The sequence below is a fragment of the Podarcis muralis genome, chromosome 6 (genome assembly GCF_964188315.1).
Source record: "Podarcis muralis chromosome 6, rPodMur119.hap1.1, whole genome shotgun sequence".
NCBI classification, from domain to species: Eukaryota; Metazoa; Chordata; class Lepidosauria; order Squamata; family Lacertidae; genus Podarcis; species Podarcis muralis.
In genome coordinates, this window is record NC_135660.1 from 49,136,995 (window position 1) to 49,161,001 (window position 24,007).

General features: G+C 40.9%; 1 protein-coding gene across 36 annotated transcripts in view; it reads left to right on the plus strand.

Annotated features, from left to right (window-relative positions):
* Positions 1-545: 545 nt before the first annotated feature.
* Positions 546-24,007, plus strand: part of TCF7L2 (transcription factor 7 like 2) — a 201,906-nt gene continuing 178,444 nt past the window's right edge. For all 36 annotated transcript variants that reach the window (XM_028730231.2, XM_028730232.2, XM_028730237.2 and 33 more), the window contains exons 1-3: positions 546-1,054; positions 1,458-1,524; positions 1,753-1,877. In XM_028730231.2, coding sequence (XP_028586064.1) covers positions 866-1,054; positions 1,458-1,524; positions 1,753-1,877 — 381 coding nt within the window. In that variant the 5' untranslated portion in view covers positions 546-865. The remainder of the gene's footprint in view (positions 1,055-1,457; positions 1,525-1,752; positions 1,878-24,007) is intronic.

A 24,007-nucleotide genomic window follows, 5' to 3' on the forward strand; every position in this document is an offset into this window, starting at 1 on the left:
CTTCTTTCTTCCTTCCTTCCTCCCTCGTCTACCCCGCTCCTGGCTCTCGCTCCCTCTCCCTCTCCAAAAAGGATCATTGTTAGTTTCTCCGCTTCCCCCCTCCTCCTGTTTATTTATGCACACGTCATTGGGGAGCCCCCGCCCCCTCCTGCATCTCATTAAGTGCCTAGTGTGTTTCTTTTTCCCTGTCAATAATCCTGGATCCCAGACTTCTCCGTTCCTCCGGATTTCGATCCCCCTTTTTCTATCTGTCAATCAGCGCCGCCTTTGAACTGAAAAGCTCTCAGTCTAACTTCAACTCACTCAAATCCGAGCGGCACAGGCTCCCTATATCTGCGGCTTCTACCCCCCCTTTTTTACAGCTGACTTGTTGTTTGGTTTGTTTGCTGCAATTTTTTTTTATAGTTCCCCCCTCCCCCGTCTCTCCCTCCCTCCCTCCTTATATAATTTTTTTATTATTAATTTTGTGTGTGTCTACCCGCGTGTGTCTGTGCGCGCGCTTTACACGCTGATCTGATCTTCGGAAGAAAAGAGAGAGAGAGAGAGAGAGAGAGAGAGAGAAAATCCAGAAGAAGGAAAAGAAGAAACCCAAAGTCACTGGTGCAAAAGGAAAGGAGAAGGGACACTGCCCTCCCCTCCTCCTCCTCCTCCCTCTTTTCCCCTCCCCAGGAGGAAAGAAAAGGAAAAGGAAAAAACTTTCACCTTGGACTTTTTTTAAAAACAAAAAATTGCAAACTTCCCCCTTTTCTTTCTTTCTTTTTTTAATCCTTCCCCCTTTTTCCTCCCCCCCCCTTTCCCCTTCTTCTCTCCCTCCCTCCCCTCTGTCCTTGCAAAATTGCTGCTGGTGGGGTAAGTCAGGAGGAAAATGCCGCAACTAAATGGCGGTGGAGGGGACGATTTGGGGGCGAACGATGAATTGATCTCTTTTAAAGACGAAGGGGAGCAAGAAGAGAAGATCTCGGAGAACTCGTCGGCGGAGAGGGATTTAGCCGATGTCAAATCGTCGCTAGTCAATGAAACAGAAACGAATCAAAACAGCTCTTCAGACTCGGAGGTAAGGAGACCCCCCCCCGCCGCTCTTTGCAGCACACCTGCCTTACTCCACCTTGGGGGTTCCCGGGGAGACGCGATGCAAGAAGTTTGGGGTGGGGGTGGGGAGAAGAGAGAAAAATGCCATGGAGGGGGTGGGGGAACTGAGCTTTCGCCCGGAGTTGCAACTCTGTTTCTTATAGTATGGTCGGCGACTGCCCTGTTGCTTCTCTGGTGGGTTCAGTTATCTCTGTATTTTCCGTGTCAAGTTTTGCACAAACTTCTAACTTGTTCTCTCCCCATTCTCTCTCCTCCTTGCTGCTTTTTTTTTTACCCCTTTCCCCTTCACCAAACTGCCTCATTCATCTACTCTCCCGGTGCCCTTTTATTTTATTCTTTGCCTATTTTCCACCCTCTTTTGATCCAAGGCGGAGAGGCGGCCCCCGCCTAGGTCCGAAAGTTTCAGAGATAAATCCAGAGAAAGTTTAGAGGAAGGTAAGTCGGGCTTGATGGCTCCATCCCACCCACCCCCTTCCCCTTTCCAGGGTGGTGGAGGGGGGGGGGGAGAGAGAGCGCGGGGATCTGGAGCACCCCCAAAACCGTGCTCTCCGTGGGCGCAAACAAATGCTCTTCCAAGTTTCGAGAAGCACTTTTTCTAACCGTGATTCTCCCCCCCGCTTTCTGTTTTCTCTCTCCTTGTGCCTCGTTCCCCCGCCATGTTAGCTGCGAAAAGGCAAGATGGAGGGCTGTTTAAGGGCCCACCATATCCTGGGTATCCCTTTATAATGATCCCCGACCTGACCGGCCCCTACCTTCCCAATGGCTCCCTCTCGCCCACGGCAAGAACGGTAAGTCGAACGTGTCTACATGTACAGAGATACGGGATATATGTGTAAAGACGAGCGGTGTTTTCCGCGCATTTGTGTCCCACACCCGCCCAGGTCCCCCTGCCGCCTGTTCCGCCCGCCCCCTCCGCTCCCGGCCGCCGCGGCGCTGCCTGAAACTTTCCAAAACTTTTGCGCCTTCCGCTGACTGCGCGCCGAGGGGGCGGGGGGAGGGCAGAGAAAGGGGCTGTTTACACTTCGCCATGTTGACTCCTTTACTTTCAGTTTTGGGGCTTCGGCCCTGGGACTTGGCGAGGCGAAGGGCACCCGGAGTCCCAGCTCCCAGCTTTTTAATTTTCCCCCCCGCGCCCAGCGAGCGAGCCTCCTCCGCTCTCCTTCCCACAAAACTCTCTCTGCCATTTCTATCGCGCTCTGTTTTCCTTCTCCCCTCTCGAGTGGCGACTGGGTTTCCTTTCTCTCCCCTCCCCCTTTCCTTGCCTCCCCCTTTTAACCCTTTGCTCGCTTGCGGAAACCTTCCCGAGTTACTAATTTACTGGCAGCGTTGCCATCGAGTGATTAATTGGTGTAAAATCTTATCCGGGTTTTTTTTTTTTTTTTTAAAAACACTTTAGGACTCTTTGTGTTTAAAAGATTTTAAGGGTGGCAGTTAACTATAGACAGCTCTCTCCCCCCTTCCCAGTTTTCCCCTCCTGCTATTCTGTGTAAGAATTTTTTGGCATCTTTTTTTTGGAAGGGGCGAGAAATTTTTATTTTCATTCCTTGGCACACTGGCTTTCCTTAAAGTCACCAGCTTTCATTTAAATAGATCACATGTATGAGTTCCATAAGAAGATAGTGGATGTGGGCCCCATGTTTATTGTGTTGGGAAGAAAATATCGAATATATATATATATATATAGTTGTGCTTTGCTCAGCTGAGTGTGGACATAGTATAGAAAAGGCAAATGCAATCCTGCAAAACAGACACTGCCTTCCCATTAACAAACAAAAGTTAAAAGCATTATATAAAGAAACAAGCCTTCACTTGAAAGGAATATATATATGTATTCCAAAACAACTGGGCTCATCTGGAAGAATATGTGTACTTTAAGACTTTTGGGTGTGGCAGGAGGATCCGAAGGTGTGGCAGTATGAATGGAGGGAATAAGTTTCTTGTAGCCCTCAGACTGGTTTTGTTAAAACTTTTGGGAGGTGTGAAGTGTTGGTCACTGCCCTCCTCACACATCCTCATGGATTTATGCCAGCTCTACTTCCTCTGCCCAACCATAATACAATCTTCATTAACATTGTTTCAAATACAATTTTTGTTTAAAAAAAAGCCACTTCCCCTAGGGAATGCAGGATTTGTATACATTTTATCTGTTATCTCATTTTCTATTGCATCTTTTAACTGAAGTATTCTTTCCCAACCTATCCATTTAATTTTCTCTCTTCCAAACTACTGTTTGAATGCTCACCCTTTTTCTTTTAACTTGGTCATTTGAGGCAGCTATCTGAAATTACAAGTTCCACTGTTAGGTAGCTGCTGAATCAGTTTCTAGACTATGGGATGTTTTCAATGTGTCCAGTCTACAATTGTTTTCAAAATGTCAGATCAGGCTTGTTTTTACTTAAAGTCCAAATTCAGATTACAAATTACAGGGGGAAAGATGACAAAATAGTGTTTACTTGTGTATTTTTAAATGTTTTCAAGGATGAGGTTAACCCAGTCAAGATATTTTATAATTTACTTTTATTTTGGGGCTATGGTCATAGCAAGGAGACATTTTGGTAACCGCAGTTTTAGCATAATGGAAAAGAAAGGTGACTGGATTTTGTAATTGGAGAGGTGATGGGACAGGTAAAACGTCTTATATGTTGGTAGGCAGAGAGTGTTTGTTTTGTGGTTATTTTAATTATGTACTATGAAAGCATAACCTTTTAAAATTATTCCTCAGAGTGGTTTCTGTTCAAAATAGAAATAATTTTGCAAATTTAAATTAGTGGGGCTGATGAGCATTAGGGGGAAAAAATTCCCCTGGAAAAAAAAGAATTTTATATTTATTTGCATCTTTGTCTAGAAGCACTTAGGATTTAATATTGATGCAGTCAATTACCTTTTGAAATGAGTGGGAACTATTTGTATCGAGGTTTTGAATAGATGTTTGATCAGGGCCCCAGAGTAGTTATTAGTTAATGGAGAAAATTCTTCTTGGCCATATTTAAACATTCTCTCTCTAATAACAACACACTGTTACAATGAATTCATTTCATTGTATAAAAATATATTATTTTATTGATATAACAGGTGACCTTGTTCCTTAGCATCATATGGATTCAAAAGACATTTTCCATATTCAGTAGGCAATTTGCACATAAGCCAACAGCATATTTTGGGCCCTTTCTTCTACTCCCAATGATTTGTAGAGTTTGCATTTGTGAAAGCAAGATAAATTATGGTTTAAAGAGAACCCATTATTCGTTTATGGTACAAACCAGAATGATTAAATATTACAAAGGATTTATTCAGTTTATACTGTTCAAGGTGTATTCCTGTAATTTGGCTGTTCTTTTTAACTCAAAGGTGTAAGTAAATAAATAATATTGAGTCTTGCACATAGGTAGAATTATCACACAGGATTATGAGCTCATGAACCATATTTTTCACTGAAGGTTAAACAAGTTGTTTTGCAATATTGTTTCCACCTTTTTGTTTTTTGTTTTTATTTAGAGGAATTTTTGTTGTTCTCATATGCAACCTTCAGTTCTTAGAAATACATAAGCTAAACACTGATTTCTGATTTTCTGCTTTAAGAAATGTAAAGAATTATGAAGTATCATTAAATCTGCTTATGATGAATAATACATTACTTTAGGAATAATGCTTTAATTGCCAAAGAGTCCATAAAGCTTGTTAGCAATAATTTTATTTTAAAATGACAAAATATTATTCTACATAATGCTAATTTTGCTTTTGCTAAAGTAATGTGCCTGGCTCTGAAGAGGACCAGTATGCAGTAAGGAGAGCTCTGTTAGAAATGAAATAATGAATTAAAGAATACACTTGTGTAGGCAATGTGGTAGTGGTTGCAATAGAATTTAACAGAAGAACAATTAAGTAGTTAGATGTAATTCTGGTTATGAACATACTGTTAATTTGCTTTTTGTGGGGAAGATTTGTTTCACGGTGCTGAGTTGTTTCACAGTGCTCATCTTTCATTTGAACCTGAATCTAAAATGGTTAGTGTAGGAAAATATGGAAGTGATATGGCTTGTGATCTGGTAAATGCCCATGAATGGAAATGTTTTAAAATAATGAATTGGAAAATGTATTTTCTCCCTTTTATTTCCTGAAGTACATAATCTTCTGCACAAGAATGTAGATCCTGGTGCACGAAGAGTTAATGGTATCCCCCCCCCCCTTGTTCCCCTGTCTTGAATTGTTTTGACAACACTTTTCAAAAGTGTGACATTTGGAGCCCCTGCAATACAATGTAATATTACTGTAATTACACAGGTCATTACATTTTAAATAGAGAACAATGGAATGCTTATCATGCTGAAAAACAAAGAACAGGTGTTCCTGCCCTTCTTTGGTATTTATGCTAATTTGTTTTTCATCTTCCTTAGAAATATTTATTGCTCGGCACTGTTAAGATTTCTGCTTCCAATGTGATGGTTTGATTCCTGACTAATCGTGAAGGTTGAGGGCTTAGTTGATTTTTGAAATAAGGGTTATGGTGTTAAACTAGTTGGATGTTCACAAGGTACATACAGTTTTCATATGTCAGCGTGTTTGCGCTTCATGGCAGAGATAAGCTATTCACTGAATTGTACCATTCACCTTCTTGATGGCTTTAAAACAACAATGAAGTCCCCCCCCCCCCCTGTAACTGTGTAGAAACAAGCTATTCTCAGCCGATGATCTTCTGACACCAATCAAATGAAGCACGGGAGTCTGAAAACCTCTCACTTCTTAGCCCAGTTAGAACGCTGTTTCTGCTTTGCAAGTGGCTTGCGAAATATAGAATAGCAACTAGCATTAGCTTTGTTAACTTTTTTTTTAAAAGGGCATTTAAACTTCTCCAGCATGATTTTAAGGTTGCAGGACAGAGAGGGAATCAGTGAATTTTAAGAGCCAGTCCTCCTTTGGAAGCCGAATGCAATCTTGTAAGCCCAGAGAAGTAAAAGTTTGACGCTTTTGACTGATGGCAAAGTGTGCAGCATCTTTTTGTGTGAGGGTCCCAAATATTGCCTTTTGTTGTGAGGCAATGCTAAGATGTAGTATTTTTAAATAAGTATACTAAGATTTGGCTCTTGATTTGAAAGTTCCAGTTTTCATGGATTCCTAAGGAAATGCAACCCCTCCCCTTTTTTAAAAAAGCAGAATAGAGAAAGGACAGCTGTAGATTTCTTTTTCTGCCTTTCTTTTTTTTTTGCATGCATGTATGTGTTTCCACACTGCACCATGACTAAAACTGTAAGGCCCCCCATTTCCAGCTGTCTGGTAGTTATGTGGAAGTTGGATTATGGGCTGTTAAGCATGAGACAACCTGGATTTAGCAAATGCTTTCCTGAACAGGGGAGTAGGTGACTGTTTGCGGGGGGGGGGGGTTTGAGGGGAGAAAACATTTGTGAGGCACTTTGTGGCTGCTCTTGAAACATGCATGCTGCCACAATAAAATGAAGAAGGGATGCACTCTTTGGGTCAGAGTGCATCTAGTTTCCAACAAAAGAGCCCTTGCAGATAAGAGGGCATGGATGTGTGTTTTTGTAAGTGCATTCAGGGATGTAGGTGGAATTAGAATGTACTCCTTCCCACACCTTACCTGTTGTGGGAACTTTTTGTTTCTTGCTTGCTCCAGACTTTTTAACTGCTGCAGCTGCAGCTGCTGGATTGTTTGCATAGTAAGAGAGTTTGTACTCACCCAAACCTTTGTGTGTGTATGTGTGTGTGTGTGTATTCTCTTTGTACTGAGCTATGGCAAATATGCAGGCAGAGCCTTGCCCGCTGACTCGTAATTGGGCATGTTTGTGAAGGAAATGGTTAATTTTACAACCAAAGGCAAACTTGCACCTCAACAGGTCTGCTGAAAGAAATGTGCCACAGTCATTTGCTGGCAGGCAGCGAAGGGTCATAAATCTACAGGGTTTATTTACAGCCTATAACACTTATGAATGTTAAGATATTTGACGCCACGCTGGCCTTATAATATCCAAGGTCCACAGACACTGGCAGTGGGTCAGGTTTCTTTCACTAATTATAAGCAATGAGAGATGGGGAAATTGGGGAAATAAACCCATGAAAAGCTTAGATTGTTTTGGGGGGGCTGGTGGGAGTTTGGTGCTTGTTCTCCTAACTGCACGGCTGGCCTTTTCCCATGATTCAGAATTAACGCTTGAAATACTGAGGGGCAATGTGTAGTGGCTTAAGCAAACCTTTAGCACAGCCTGCATTCTTTATCAACGTGCTCGCAGTCTTGTGTAGGATATCTAGACAGGAACCCTGCAAAATATTTCCCAGAATACTTTCAAAGAAACCTGATATAACCCTGAATATATTTGTTGTAGCTGAGGGGGGGGGGGAATTGCCATGCCTGAATTAATAAACAAGTTACATTAGGCTATATTTAACAGATGTATGTTTATGATTGATCTCTGTCTTTCTTTCTTGAAATAAAGCAAGAAAGTGGCACTTCAATAAGAATATCTAGATAGCAGACAGATGATACATTTTTCATTTCAAAGTCTGGTTTTAAATTACGTGCCTACCTCCCCACCCGTTATTTTAGAGAACTGAATAAAATCTGGGTTTCTAGAGGGGACAGATCAGGAGAGAAAACACATTAGAAAAAAAATGTGTATCTGGGAAAGAATGTGGTAAAATCCAGAGGCCAGGAGCAAATAAGGAAGAATGCTAGTGTGTAGGGGTGCTTGAAAAAAAAATAGTGTTGAGATCAGCTGCTAAAGGGGAAGCTGGGCATCTAGGGAATGATTGGCTCATGTGTCAGGAAAGTCTTTGGGGCCAAGGCGAAGCATCACTTGAGGGGCCCCTCTCTCGTTCTCCCTGGATTAAACAAGTGCATTGTTTAAATGCTTTTAAATGCAAGAGTGCTTTTCTCTTAATCTATATGATGGGGCTTCTTCTTCTTCTTTTAAAAAAAGCCATATAAAAATAGGCCAAAGGATAAATCAGGGTTTTTAAATAAGTCCTAGGAATATATTCCCCCACCTCAGCAGTCTAGTTAGGTGCATTATCACATTCAATTTAGAGATACTAATTTGGGCAAGGAAGTATGGGAAGAATACATATATTGGTTTTCTCCCATATGTTTTTACCCCCTTCCATTTAAAATACTGAGTCATTTCCCCCCGCAAAATATAAAATTGTATATATATATATTTTAAAAAACCCCAACAACTTTCCACTAGTAAATGTTCAAGAAGCCTAGGACATAATGTTTTATGAATTTTCCTAACCGGTAGAGTTCTGTAACTTATTAGCCCCTAGGGATAAATCTGAATCCCTTAACACCACATTACAGAGGTGATGTGGTAGGACCTTTTAGCAGGTTATCAACAGTGGTGTTTGTCTGTTTCCCAAGAGAATTCATTCATTTGCAACTCCCTGTTTAATTCCAGGTTGGCACTTGGTCTGTTCTTTTGTGTGTTTTTGTTCAAGTACTCCAAAACCCTGATCCTCATTATTCTTGAAGCTGTACACAGTCAAGCAGGCAGCCATGAATGAGTTAAGTTGCTAGCTAAACTTTGGCTTGGGGAAGAGAAATTTGGGGGCCTGGTTGGCATTAACAGGGTACAGCACATTTTACAGAGCTTAATTAGTACGAACTGTAATTGTTTGTGGTCTGCCAGGAGGAGTAATGTGCAGGAAAAGTGGAGTCGTTCTTTTGCAGTCTTCAGTTTTAAAACGATAAATCACTTGCATATTTGTGCAATGATTCAAATGGAGCTGAGACCTCTCCATCTCAACATGTGGTAAATTGTAAAGTCAATGAATTGCAGATGTAGGCTACAGTCTGTGGGTGTGTGTGTGTGTGTGTGTGTGTGTGTGTGTGTGTGTGAAATGCAGAATGAATGGGAAAGAATGACAGTATAAATATTTACTGAGAAGATAACTGAGCTTTAACTTGCTAGGCCAATTATGAAGTACTAGCCAGTCGTTTTGTTTTTAGCCATTTGTTTTAGCTTTAAATAAATTAAATCAAGGTTAGGGGCACTATTGATGAACATTGCTGATCCTTGAGAAACAATGGCTTTCTTGCACAGGACCGTGAAACAATTGGATTTAGTAGAAATTGGTTCACTACTATCACTGGCAGCTAAGTAAAATAACAAGGGAAGGGGCACGGAAAATGCTTCTGCAACAAAACCTTTAACGAGAGATGTAGACAAGTTTGTGTCTCTCTTAGAGAATATACTACCAGTTTGTAAGAGATCTGTTTCTACATTCCTTGCACACCCAGAAGTCTCATCAACTTCACTGAGACTTCCTGCTTGAATAAGGAAGGCATAAAGACCATGTCTTTCATTTTTAGCATGTTTGAAATGCTCAATGACCCCATTGTTTGCATCTCAGTTATCCAGAGCTACTTGTTAGCTTGATTTAGGCCCCATTTACACAGCCAAATAGTGCCAGTGTTTCTCCCTCCACCCCTTGTGTTGGTTAGTTAGAAAGGTATATCCAGATAATTTAAATCAGGACAACTTTCTGGACACAACAGTAGCAATATCTTCACTGGTAGCAGACTGGTCATAATCACAGATACTGTTGTTCATTGCCTTTCTCAGTGGTAATTGAGTTTTGCTTTTCTCTTATACCTGATGGTATTTGTTTATCTTTGGAAATGTAAACATTCTTCTGTGAAGTAAACAAGTTACAAGCACAATGAGTAATTACCCTTGGGCTTAACTGCATGTACCCTCCAATGATGACTTAACTATTTCCAGATGTCACATTTGCTTGTCTTCAACCTAGGGGCTGTGATTTAATCTCCTCCCCTTCCTCTTTTGGATTTCCCACATCCCCTTAATGGTTTGCTACAACCATAGCTTGACAAGACTTTTTTAAAAAAATGGTACAAGTGGTTTGAGCTCCAAGTCTGATTTCTAGATCAGTGGACTCTACTGGTTCAATGGTGCACAACACTAATGGGAACTACGGTAACTGATTTTACCTTTGGATCCGTATTCATGTGAAACTGAATGTGCACATTCACATGCTGGCTGCTCAGCTAGCATTTGTCTTCCTTCTTGCACCCCATTGTATTTGTCAACCTGATGTCACTGTTGTTAGCGAAATCTCCTGTGTTTGATTTGTGGACTGGTGCTACAGCAGTGAGCCCAATGTCTAAGCACTTTCCCTCCTCCTTCCACTCCTGACGTGTGTTTTAGGCACATAAACTGCCTTTTTATTGAGTCAGACCATTGTTCCATCTGGCTCAATATTGTCTGCAGTCACTGGCAGTGGCTCTCCAGGATCTAAGAAAGGATCCTCCCCCAGCCCTATCTGGAGTTTCTGGGGATTGAACCTGCAATCTTCTGCATGCAATGTAGATGTTCTACCACTGACCTATGGCTAAACCCTCTGTAACCCTCAGCTGTATGTGTGAAAGGGTTCTAAGCATAGAAGGGGAAGCAGGGCCCCAGCTTGGCTGCTACTTGTTGAATAGGGGCATATAAAAAAGCAACACCCTTATACATATAGCTCTATGCTTGTAGTCTAGATTGGGGTTTCAGATCATCCAGAGGCTTAGGTGCATAGTGTTGCACACAAATGCTATCCTTATCAGATGTCCATGCCCAAAATGTTGACATCAGGGGTGGGATCAGCAAAATACCCCCATTTCACCTTCTATGTGTTATGGGGGTTCATTGCTATGTGTTAATACCACTTTGACAAAAACCATTGTTTGCTGCTGCATCCAAACCAGTTGCACTTGCAATCTGAAAAAAAAAGACTTGAAACTAAAATTTGGAACTGCTGTCTTATTCAGCTTGTGTGACAAGCGTCCATTATTGCTTACTATTTTGGAGAAAGCAAGTTAGTCAATTGAGTATACAGGAGAAGGTGGGAGCACATGGCTGCAAGTTTGGTTCATGTAGCCCTGAACAATGCTTTGTTGTCAGTTTGATTATAGTGGTCCAAGTAGGGTATAAAATGTAGCAGATAGTTTATTTTCTTCTTGTAAAAATAGCTATTCTGAATTTGCCAAAATATACATTTGGTCAACAGAAACAAATGGCAGGCATGGGTTGTTAAAGAAGCTATTGAGCTGGTAAAATTTACCAAGATTAATAGTTTCCTAGCTTTCTGACAGTCACAGACATGATTTCTTAAGTTGGTTCAGCTTGCACTTAAGATTTAACACAGTTTCAGTGATGTCCTTACATTAAGAGGCTGAAGCTACAGCCTTTTCCAACTGATCAAATTAAAACAAATGATACTTTGCTTGCAGAGAGCTGGTTGTGTGGATAATTCCATTCAGAGATGGTTGCATTAGTGTTGACAAATCGCTGCAGAGTATATATTATGTATATAAATTAATATTCAGTGGTACAAGCATTCTCATGAGAGGATATGACCTTGAATGAAATATCAAAAGAATATGATGGCAGCCCGCTGGCTAGTTGTTGTTTTTTTAAATTTATTTTTTCCCCTTGCCACACCTTTTTAGAAAAGATGTATGTCTTATTGTGCCTTGCATAGATGTAAAATGTTTAAAAATATTAAGTCCCTTTGTCTGTCTTCTCTTCACCTTGAGAGATGTATAACTAAGTATAAAGGCATCTTTTTAAAATATGCTTCTTTGCTTCTCAGTTACTGGATAAATTGTGTCTGAGGGACTCATCAGTAACATCCCAACCCCCTTTCCCGCTTTGCAATAATCAGAAAACAACATAAAGAGAAACACTTCTCCCACTGAGCATATTCGCTTGCATCTCTGCATTACCTGTAGATCACCCAATAGCGCAAGTAGCTTCAATGTGTGGGTGTACCCATGCATAATGAAATACGTTTTTGCATTTTAGTTCAAATTTACTCACTTTTAAAAATTCTTCTGGTGTCTAATTTCATTGCTCTCAAAACATTTCTGTGATGCTCAAAGAAATATGTGAAGTGATAAGTTACAACACATCAGTTTCATTAATAAACATAAAGTGTATCTGTATTATGTTTATACTTTTGATATGTATACTTTAGTTATCAGGTGCTATTCAGTATAAACGGGACAATATGAAATTCCTTGGTTACAATGTGTTCCAATTGACCAGGGACTCTATGGGGTTCGTGGAAAGAAAAGGCTGGGCAAGTTTTCATTAAGGTTTAAATCTGGCAATTGGAAAAGAGGAGAATAAAGGGAGCTCAAAAGAGGGACAAGTGGTTAATGTAGCATTCTGTGCTCCAAAGGGAAACCTCTTTTAGACGAGAGTGGTTCACAGGCCAAGAATTTCAAACTTGCAGGGAAACCTGTCCAGAACACACAAGTCGTTGGAATGGTTGCAGAATTGTCACAGCAATTAGAGCAATCTCTGCTAACTGAGTGGCAGTTTTTATAAAGGACAGAAGATAAAGGGTTCAGATTCATTTCTCCCTCTCTCTGTGTCCCCCTCTGTGATTCACTCCTGATCAACCATTGTCTCCTCTTTGGGTATGTACAAGAGACGGGGAGAGGGGGAACGGGGTGAAAGAGGGCAGGCATGTTTTGAGCTGCTTACTCGTCATTAGCTTTCCTTATTTTTGATGAACCTAGAGTTGCATTGGCCTCCTCCCCCTTCAGTGAAGTCCAGCTATTTTGGCATTTCCTACTCCCATTTGTGTGTACTAATTGTTGACACTTTAGACAGCCGGCTTGTGTGTTAATTTAGCTCTGTTCCTTGTTTTAAAAATGCGCTTGTGGAAAGATACATGGTCTTTGATTTGGTATAAGGATTGCATATAGAAACGTAAGCCTTACTGCTCCTTTACCTTAAGGCTTGTGGTGTAATAGATTTAGTTTTGTGGTGCTGGAATGCATCGGAAGAGGTGTGTTTCTGCAAAACGATAACTTTCTTTACAATATTTCAAATGCAGGAGGGTGACCTTTTTCTGACAGCGTTCGGTGCATTGATCAGTTTGCATGGCAAATAGAAATTCGACACACAAAGCTTTCCCCAGTCAGCATGATGCATCAATTGGAACAACTTTATCTGCTTAATTTCTGCTCATGATATAGCTGTTAAAGGCACAGGAGCCTTGTCAGGTACAAAAGTGTTGGCACTTGCCACCCACTCACCTGTGATTCATTTGAAGTTCTGTCATTTAAAATGACTTATATCCTAAGATAAATGAAGTTGAGAAAGTTTATTGAAACTTCTACTTTTCATACACCCGACTCGCACCCCTAAAGACCCATCTCATCCAATATTCTGTTCTCTCAGTAGCAATAGCAGTCTCTCACTTATGATGCCATCATGACTCTGTAGCTATTGATATCTTTATCCAGATTGATGATGCATCCTGTGTTCCTGATATACGTGCGCCTATTTCCTACTTTTTCTATTGGAGTTCCCTCAGCAGTCTGAAAGAGTCATTACAGGACTGTTTTAGCTACTTACCTTGTATAGTTGGAAGGCTTTTCAGGGATCGCAGATAAGAAACCTCTCTTGTTAAACTTACCCATGTCTTGTGAGTAATCTGATTGGTCGTTGGAAGGATTATTTGATAAGCCTGAGCTGATAGAAATGGCCCCATGAATCATATGCTTATTACATTCCAGGGCTGAGACACACCTTCAAGTAGAGGTGTGTGAAGTACTGGTAACAAGGTTCGGGCCTACCTCAGATGAAACACGTGAAATTATACGTTGGTGTGCTTTTTAAATGTCTAGCTAATTTTCTCATTAGATACATTTCTGTTTCCATTTTTTCCTGTCCTTAACAAACACGTATTTGAAAGTTTGGGATCTAAACAAACACTGACTATTTTGGTTTGAAACATTGGTGGTTTCTGGGGCAAATGTAGGCCTGTATCTTGGAAAGATTCAACTCCTTCAAGGCAAAAAAGAACCTGATAAGGCAAATCAAAATCACTCATTATGTTAATTAAGTTGGAAATTAATTTGCAAAACACACCCTATAGAGTCAGCTCGACTCAATTTCAGCTTAGTAATTATCTTGTGGTGAGAGCAAAAGGTGTTGAAATATCCCACTCCTTGCAAATGTAGAGTACATGGATGTTGGTTTTTCCTGCCTAAACACTGGAACTTCTGTGGCAGACTAGAGTCTATTTTATCAGATTGACTAGGCTGTTTCCTATGGAAGTTCATGCCAAATAAACTAGTTGGTGTCTCTTGATTTTTTTTTAACCTAGTAGCTATGGATACAGTAACCATGAAACCCACTTACTATAAAATTCTTTGTTTGGTAAAAATCCCATACATTTCTGTTGATTCCCAGAATGAGGAGCACGTATGTAGTCACGAGATCTCTTATCTCCAACACTTGCGGCAGTTTTTGTAAAACTGTTTTTGGCAAGTTTTCATAGTACCAACCGACGTCTGACTAATAAGAAAGTGTCAGTCAAGTAATACCAGGCTTATTTTCCTAAAACAGCTCCCCCACCAAGATACGTGAGGTGTTTCCTGTTGGAACTGCTAGCTATTTTCTGCAAATATTTCAGCACGTGCAGATAAAGATGTTGTTGTCACTGTTGCTGTTGCAATTTAATTACAATGTTTGGTGGGAGAATACTTATTCAATCCTCACAGTATGTTTCCATCTTTTTACAACACACGCGAGGATATGCAACCGGATAGACTGCATGTGTCAAACATTATTTGTGGCAATCTTGATAGCGTTTGATCCTGTGATTGACGTGGATATGTTTTTATGCAAATATTCAATATGCATGTGACTCTTTGGAAAACAAGGTTACTTTACTTAAAAGCAATTTACATTTTTATGTACTGATTTATATACAAATTTGTATTTTTAAAAGAGAACTAAAGCAGTGAACAACAATAACAAAATCACTTCATAAAAAAACACCATAAATGAGTAACACCAAATGATACAACATTCACAGTAACATGTGGCATGTACCAAGCCAATATTAATGGTCAGGGAATTTATTTGTTTTCAAAAATTAGTGGGATGGGATCAGGCAACATAGGATCATAACGCCATTCAGCTTGGTCACATGACCTAAGAACCCAGCAGAACATACATCGGCAAAAAGGTCAAACTCTGTTTGAAAGGCTTGCTTCTCCCCTCCCCCATGCGAGGCCCATTCCATATCAGCAAGCAGTAGCCACACTCCTGAACAGAGTTGGGATCAAGTGTACTTTTCACTGTGGGATTGTTGCTAAAGTAAATAGTTCCGTTTTCTTCCATGCAAGTAATCTTACATTGGTTGCTCTGATTCTTGGTATTTCTTCCTGCGCTCAGGATTATGCATAGTAATATGGGATACACGATATATGAAGGATATTGCCTTTGGCATGACACAGGTTTTTCAGGTCCCTTTTAGTCCTATGGTTGCAGGAGGAATTTCTTCCAGAGGCTTTTCTCTGCAGTGATTGCACGAATAGTTCCTACACTAGTTAAATTACTGAGAGCCATTGTTCCTTCACGTTATTAGCAACACTAGGTTATTTGCACCTCAGTGATCAAAATTGCTAGCTTTATGCTATGTTTAACTGTGTGAAAACGATGCTCTGAGTAGCTGGTCATTATCAGTGCCCCACAATTTCAGACCACTCTGGTAGCCAGCCCAACCCTGTGGTTTCCAGGGCTCTGTGCCAGCCCCAGTGTGTGAGAGGTGAGATCTTGTTTCTGGCATAGTGTTGGATTCAAGTGCAGCACAAAGTCAGAGACTGTTATTCTCCTCAGGTCCAAGCTCATGAGGAGTGTTTGGTATCCATGGTATCCATATGCTTCTGAAGTGCTCTGGAACTTCTGCATGTCATGAACTAACCCTAGCTATCAAGCATTTTAAAAAGCTCTGTACAACTGTGGGGATGGTTCCTCTTCTACCCTTCCCATCTCCATTCTCAGTGAGAGGTTTGGAGCTCATTACACTTACAAAAGGAAGACTTGTAATGACAAGTCAATTTTGTGGACCTCTCATCATTAGAATAATTTGGATGCTGTAGTCTCCCCAGGACTATTCAGAGCAGTGAAGTAAAATATCACAAGGTGCAAAATGTGCTACCTAGGTTTGCAACATTTGTTCATCTGCATTGTCTACTTATATTATTGCATTATCCTATTGTCTACCAGAATAATCCCTGCTTTAAAAATATTTTTACTTGAGCTTCATGATGAATAAAATCAACCACTTTTGCATGTGGTTACCGGACACAGTATTTGGTCAAGTGGTGTTTTTGTGTTTCCAGTTAAGCAAATTATCTTTGCAGGGAGTGGCACCTATGTAGCCGTAGTTTTTGTGTTGTAAAGGATCCTATTTCTGAAAAGCGGCAATGTAAATGTATGTTCCAAGCTACCTTATTCAGAAAGTTGGGTTCCATACAAGAAGAGAGATAGTACACATGATCAAATGTTTTGACTTATGCACCACTGAACATCATTTTGTGTTAAGGTTTCAGTTTCATGATGTACCATCCATGCATGGCTTTGTCATTCTGTACTGATAAAACCAGTGTGTGTGGTTTATGCATCATGAAGTAGACATTCTCTGCAATCCCAAGCAAACTTGGCTCTCACACAAAAGATTTTTTGAAAAACAGTTTCTGAACTGAAGCTTAACTTCATGCAACTTTTTGCTCTGTCTTAAATTGCTTAAATTGTAGACTGCATGACAATACTGGGATTTTGTAATAGTAATTAGTATCTAATGGAGCAATCCTACACATGTCTATTCAGAAGTAAGTTAAAATATGTTCAGGGAGACTTAATTTCAGGTAAGGGTCTTGCAGCTTTAATTTTGCTAGAGTTGTTAACCATATCAGGCATGTCACCTAATCACTTGTTTGTCTAAGAACTAAGGAAAAGGAAGTCTTAAAGATTTGTTCTCAACTTACTTGCCACTATTCATAGTGAATGTTTTCTCATTTAAATGGTTAATGATTATGTTCCCTCTTAACATAGCTGAAGCTCTTTCTCTCTTAGAAAAAGCTCCTCTTTTTTGTGCACAATGCATTTGTTTGCATACAAATATGGGGTATTCACAGGAAGAAAGTCTCCCAAACTTTCATGCAAACCCCGTAAATGATAAAGGTAGAGTATTTCTGAATCCGATAGACCAATGTATGATCTGGGTTTATAAGGCATTCATTGTTTGTTTCTAATAGTTATAACCCATCTTCTAACAAGGGTTCCTGAAGTAGCTTAGCAATTCATTTGATATGCAGTAAACAGGAATGCAAAGATAAGCACTAAAAAATAAAAACAGCACTAAAGTTAGCGGCACAGCTTATAACTTAATGCCTGCCTAAACAACGACTTCCTTGCAGTTAGGCACCAGATCATGTGACATCGAGAGTGTGATCTCATTAGTAGGGTGCCAATAGTGAGAAGGCTCTCCACCCACCACCTTGAATTAAGGTGTGGAATGAAGATCTTAGCAGTTCAACAGGTGTAGATAGGAGCAGCTGATCCTTCCAGGTAGCCTAGTTCCAGACTGTTTAGGGCAGACTTCTTAGTCTTGAGTCCCTAAATGCTGTTTGACTACAACTCCCACCATCCCCAGTTAGTGTAGGCCAGGCATGTTCAAAGTCTATTTCTCACCCCTGTGGCAGTTTATTTCTTGGGGTAAAATCCTAAAAAAAGGTTAACAACTTTGGTTGGCCCTTTGATAGGCCCTGCCCTTCGCTTCATCAAATCTGGCCCTCTTTGAAAAAAGTTTGGACACCACTTATGTAGGCAATAGTCTGGGTGATGCAAGTTGTAGTCCAGTAATGTTTGGGAACCCAAGGTTGGGAAAGACTGGTTTAGGGCTTTCAAACCCTCTGAATTGTAGCTGGAAATAAACTGGAAGCTACTGAAACTCTTTAAATGCTGGCAAAAGTATGTTCCTTCCAGCCTTTGAGCAGTATTACAAACCATTTGAGGTTTCAGAACCTTCTCATCTAATTTAAAGAATATTCTAAGTCTGATCTCTGGTAAACAAATCTTAAATTTGGGAGAAACCATTGTTGCTAGTGGCGAGTTTGCGTTTGGATGAAGTTTTTGATTAATATTTCAAAGTTAAACAGCTGAAAGCCAAAATCCAATACATCCGTTAAGTGCATTGCCTGAAATATGTGGCTGTAAGCACACTAGCAGAACAATCCTTCTTCCTGGCTGAGAGGAGCAGGGCAGAATGAAGCAGCAGAGTCACTGCTGCACCCAAAGCTTGTGTCCTACTAGCCAAGAGGGAAAGTGTGAGGTGGTTTTCTTCCCTTTTTTTTTTTGCTGTGACAGTCTAGGCTGAGGTGGCTCAGACTGGGGCCTTGAAAATGGGCCAGGCTAGGATCCATTGCCATATCTGCTTCACCTCTGCCCTCAATCTGTCCTGCATGCCCTGTTTTGTGGACTTATGTTCATGACTGTCAATGGGAACTTCCTGAATGTGTTTTTGGTGGGCGCAGTTTGGCAGAACCAGGTCAAGGCATAACTCCACCCAGTCACATCTCCTTCCAGATTGGGGTTTAGGATTGCTCTCTACTTGTGCTGGATTGTGGCCAATGTGTTTCTAAACACTTCAGCACAAAGCAGAGCCTAAAGAGAGATTATGTAGTTATTAAACCAAATTACTATTTATTATTTATAGGCTGCTTAAAGCTATGTGTACATGTCTGCATTTACCTTTTCCCAGCGGTATTTTGTCCTCATCTGATACTACTATTGCAATAGCTACGTTGCTTCCTATCTGTGTTCTGTAACATGGTTGTTTAATTAATTCCAGTTTGCACAATGTCTTCTTACTCAGAGGAGTACCACTGTTTTCCTGGAGCAGGTAGGAAGCTGTCAGGGACTCGCACAATAGGTTATCTGTTTGCTACAAAACCATCCATGTAGTCTCTTAATACTGACTTAACTTGCAGTATTCAGAACTATTGCTGGATTTTCCAGTAGTGACTACATTAGCATTGCATTCAAATACTACTGAGGAAATGCAAACTTTATAGTGATTATTTCATCAGGAAAGGGTTAGTGGAGCCATCAATATTTCAAGTTGCTTACAAATGAGCCTGCAACTCCAGAAAATCGTGTAAAGTTAAAATAGAATGAGTTGGTACTCTGGCACCAGCCATGTGGGAATTCTGACAACTCCATTGTTGACTGCCTTCCTGGTCTTGCAGGATGAACTTTTCTTCTGGAGAGCCAGTGTGGTGTAGTGGTTAAGAGCGGTAGATTCATAATCTGGGGAACCGGGTTCGCGTCTCCGCTTCTCCACATGCAGCTGCTGGGTGACCTTGGGCTAGTCACACTTCTTTGAAGTCTCTCAGCCTCATTCACCTCACAGAGTGTTTGTTGTGGGGGAGGAAGGGAAAGGAGAATGTTAGCCGCTTTGAGACTCCTTCGGGTAGTGATAAAGCAGGATATGAAATCCAAACTACTCCTCCTCCTCCTCCTCCTCTTCTTCTTCTTCTTCTTCTTCTTCTTCTTCTTCATAACTCCACTACTTCAGCTCTGCATTCTCATGTGGAAAAGTTACATGTCACTTCCTGTAGTGGGACAAGCCCACTGTCCATATATGCCCAGGACAACCAACTATGGCACACCCCAGAGCTTAAAAGAGGGAAATGAACAAACTTTCTTTCAGTTTATCCAAAGTTTCTCTGCTTGAACTCCTGGAGTTTTATTGGGAGAAGCCATAATTTAAACTGTTAGGTTGACCAAATTGCTACTTACGTTTTTGCAACAAGTAAGCAGAGCTCAAGTGGTACCAGATGGAATTTATCATTAACTATCCTTGCAAATAGCAGGGGGTAAGTTTAAAATCAGAACAATTTTCTGTGTTAGCAATAGAAGACTCAAGGCTTTGAGTTGTACAGCCTAGCTGTAAGGGAGTACCTGAAATGTCCCCCAAAGGCTTTTGCAAAGGACTCTGTATGGTGGTGCATATGGAAGACCTGGTTGCCGTGTCTTTCCCTAGAGACCTCTGCAAAACATCATACAGTGGACTCACTCTCTTTGCAATATGGACATCTCAATCGGCACCCTCCAGGTTGCAACCCTGGCACCTCTGATGCCAGGAGAGTAAGATTCCAACCAAGTCCTGCTGGCAGCCTGCAGTGAATTCTTCCAGTGTTGATTCCTAAATCTGGCCATGATTCTACCTTAGCAGAACTTGCAGCAAGCCTAAATTGCTTTGTAATATTGTATCATCTTAAACTCTTTTAAAATTCATATTTTTAAGACTAAAACTTTCTTATGTATATAATGTGTAATACATACCATAAGCGACTTCAGATAAATTCCCTCCTGTATTGCAAGTGTGTGTGAGAGGTTAATAGGACTGTGTGGACTAGCCCCAAACCCAACATACCCATTGGGTGACAAGGGGCTTTTTGCATGTATTGATGTATGCATGTAGGGTTCTTCAATGAGAAAGCAGATCCTGCTTGGCCTAGGTCGTGGGTTTTACTCTGAAAATTTCCCATCTTCAAGAGGAAGATTAATCCTCTCAAAGTTTGTGTGTGTGTGTGTGTTTTGTTCTGATGCTGAGTGAAGGGAGAATGATGAATTGACTCTCTTGCTGTAGATGGTGGAAAAAAAGTTTTAACTCAATTGGGAACCTGGTGTGTGTTCTGCTGTTCCAAATAGCCATCCTCCTCCTCCTCCTCCTCCTCCTCCTCCTCCTCCTCCTCCTCCTCCTCCTCCTTCTTCTTCTTCTTCTTCTTCTTCTTCTTCTTCTTCTTCTTCTTCTGTGAACTGGATTGATGACTCCAGACCTGTAAACTGATTGTGCGAGAGCTTTTGCAAGCTGAGCTTTGATTCTAGTTTTAGTGGAGCCCCACCCCAGGGATCAGGCAGTGTCAGTCTGTCTGACAGAACAGTCATGCCAGTTTCTTGGTTTTGCAGTTGAAGGTTGTTATCTTAAGCCCACTTGGTCCTGAACTGGCCATTTGAAGACAGATAACTTCGCTGGAGGGTAGGGCACACTACAATGCGCATTACTGAGAAATCTTATCCCGTTAATATTTGTCTGAGAACAGACAGCATTGTTCTCTTGGCTTGTGTTTGCTAAGGCTTGATGCCCATGTGGGCAAACAGAAGCATGCAAAGAACTTGAATGCTTTTAGTATGTATTGATCTGCTTTGAATCCCCGATACACCACATTGTGTCTTGCTTCGGAAAGCTTATTGTCCTCCCACTCTCATCTAGCTTTAGCATTCAAGGTGAATGTGCTAGAAAGAGTTGGGAGGAGAAATATTAAGGAGAGTGGAACAATATCTTTATTGTCTTTTTTTTAAATCCCTCGAAACAATTTGTGAAATGCTTTCTCTTTTACTTTTGCATACATTTTAGTAAAGGAGAGCTTCCATCAATCATACATACTTTAGCACAGTGCCACCCTGGGTTTTATTTTCGTATCCTGAATTTTGGATTTGGTTGAGTCATTTATGTGGCAGATTATTGTGCCCTCATAGGTCTGTTAATCCACTCACCACTTGTGGCAAATGGGTTTTGCTCTTGGTTTTGGCTGCAACAGGGTGTGTTCCTCCACATAAGAATATGATGTGGGGGGAAGGGGATGTTTGTTCAGTTTAGACAGCTGTAATGCACCTTACTTCTTCACCCTGTCATTATTTTATTTTATTTATTTCCAAGCTAATGTTTAACGAGGCTGCACCTAGTTGTTTTATAATAAGTAGCCTTAGGAATTCATTATGTAAAAGCTTTTGGCAGTGGTTTTATAGATGAGCCCATCTGTTTGCAGGTGGAGGCGAAGTCTGGCTTTCTGTCCAGACTGGTGAGGAGCCATTGTTGCTGGAACTAGAATGACAGTGGTGACAGCCAAGGGCTGCTCTCTTTACTTTTGAGAACTTACTGCATTGAAAACCTGCTAAAACATGGCAGAAGCTTTACTTCTCCTCCCTTTGGGCTTCCACAAACTTTTACTTTGTGGCAATACTGACTGTGTGTGCTTAAATCACATCTCTATGGTATATTTAAGCAGTGGAGAAATTTCATGCTCTGTCCTAACATTTAACCAAGTATTTCACAACTTGACACATGGAGCTGTAGGCAGTCAACCAATGGTGTGGTATGTGGCCTCACTGCTCTATGACCACCCCATCTCCTGGTTTTGTTCTGTCCCAGATATAATAAAAGGAATTTTATTGGGTCTCTGATATGCTTCCTTATACGGCTGATGGTACACCTTCACACATGACATTTTACCTGCATGGAAAAATGTGTGTGAGCTGTCATGGGTGATGTACAGCACACTTGACATTTTCCTGCAAATACACAGCTCAGGCAGCTGATGCGTGCAAGGGAGCCAGCTTGGAGGGAGGGCAAGACATGCACAAACAAGAGAAGGAATTCTTATTTCTTTGGTGCATGGTGTTCTCTTCTCACCTTTTTTTGAAGGAGGTTGGGAGGGGAGGGAGATCACAGTAGGTTCTGCTAAGACTTCAAGGAAGAAAGATGATTTAAATCATGCTGTCCCAGGGAAGAAGGTTGAGATTAAGACTGGGATCCACCAGGGAAGGAAAAAAGGATGTTAAAACTGGACTTTGCTAAGGAAAGCAAAATCTTCCCAGCTCATCCTAACTCTTCCCACCTGACTTGTCTTCATGGAAACTGGTTGGGAAATGAGATTTGAGACTGGACTGCGTGGGTGGCCTTCCTGTCGTTCTTCCTGGATGATTTCAGAAACCTGGGTGCCAGATGCCAGTAATAAATTTAAAGAGGGCAGTAGCAACTCAGTTTTTGCAACCTTGTGGAAGGCATGTCTGTGTGTATGCTGCAAGGGTGTTTTCTAGCCAGGCTGGCTATAGACCTTCCTCCCACCAGCTGCAGCTTATGATACATTGCACAGCATGCAGCAGAGCAGACTGCCAAAGGCAGTTATTCATATCCATCTAACTGGAAAACCCACACACAAAACAAGTAGAGCAAGTATTCCCATGTCAAATTTGGAAGATTGATCAAAATGTAGCCTAACAATTCTTTACCTAGTTGTCTCACAGGGTCAACTTGCATGAGCTGCTTGACACATAGGAAAGTGTAGGATGAGACGTTGTATTCTGGGGCTATGTAGCAAAAGTGATCATTGTCTGAGTAATTGAAGAACAACACTAGTTCCATAAGGCAGAGGAAACAAATTTTGGGTTTTTGTTTTTGTTTAAAGGTTGCTTGTATTTTTTTTCCATTTTGGCAACAATGAAGAGACTTTCCCTCCATTTTGTATGAAATATTTTGCATAAATGGGGATGATTCATCCAACAGTAGACAAATATGTCCCTCCATCATAGTGGTCTTGACAGCATCCTAGCCTATAAACATTTTTATTGTGTCTACCTGGCTTCAAGAGACTTTATGTTCCTATCTTTATCTTAAACTTGCCATTAATTAATCAATCATCCTGGCCCAGGATTCCTGGGTTCATGTTATTTATGTAATTTTACCCCCCCCCCCCATTTGAATGTGGAAAAATCTGTTCTTTAGTTGTGCGCTGGAAAATCATGACTTTATTTTATAAGCTCAGTAGTAGTATTTGAGCAGTCTAGTTTGGCTTTCCAGGTTTGGGGGCATATGTTTCCGGTAGTGCAAAGAAGGTGGAAACTATGTCTATGAAAGTATTTTTCCATACTCTTGAAAGGAAATGTAAGGCTGCAATCCAATGCACATTAACCTAGGAGTAATACCTATTAAACTCAGTGGGACGTTTGAGTGCACATGCATAGGATTATGTTATACATTTATTTAAAAGAGTTTGAAGAGAATCCTTTAGGTCAAGATTGAGGAACCTGTGTCCCTACAGATACAGTTTGACTCCAAACTCCAACCAGGCCCAGACAGTAGGACCAATGGTCAGCAATGATGGGAGATATGGTCAATTAAAATCTAGAGGCCCACTGGTCCCCATCCTTCCTCTGTAGTCCAGCCTGTCTTTACTACCGAGCAATGTTATGACTCTTTTTCTCAGAAAACACCACTAAATGCTTTTTCAGAAGAGAAACCCTGTGTTTCTTCA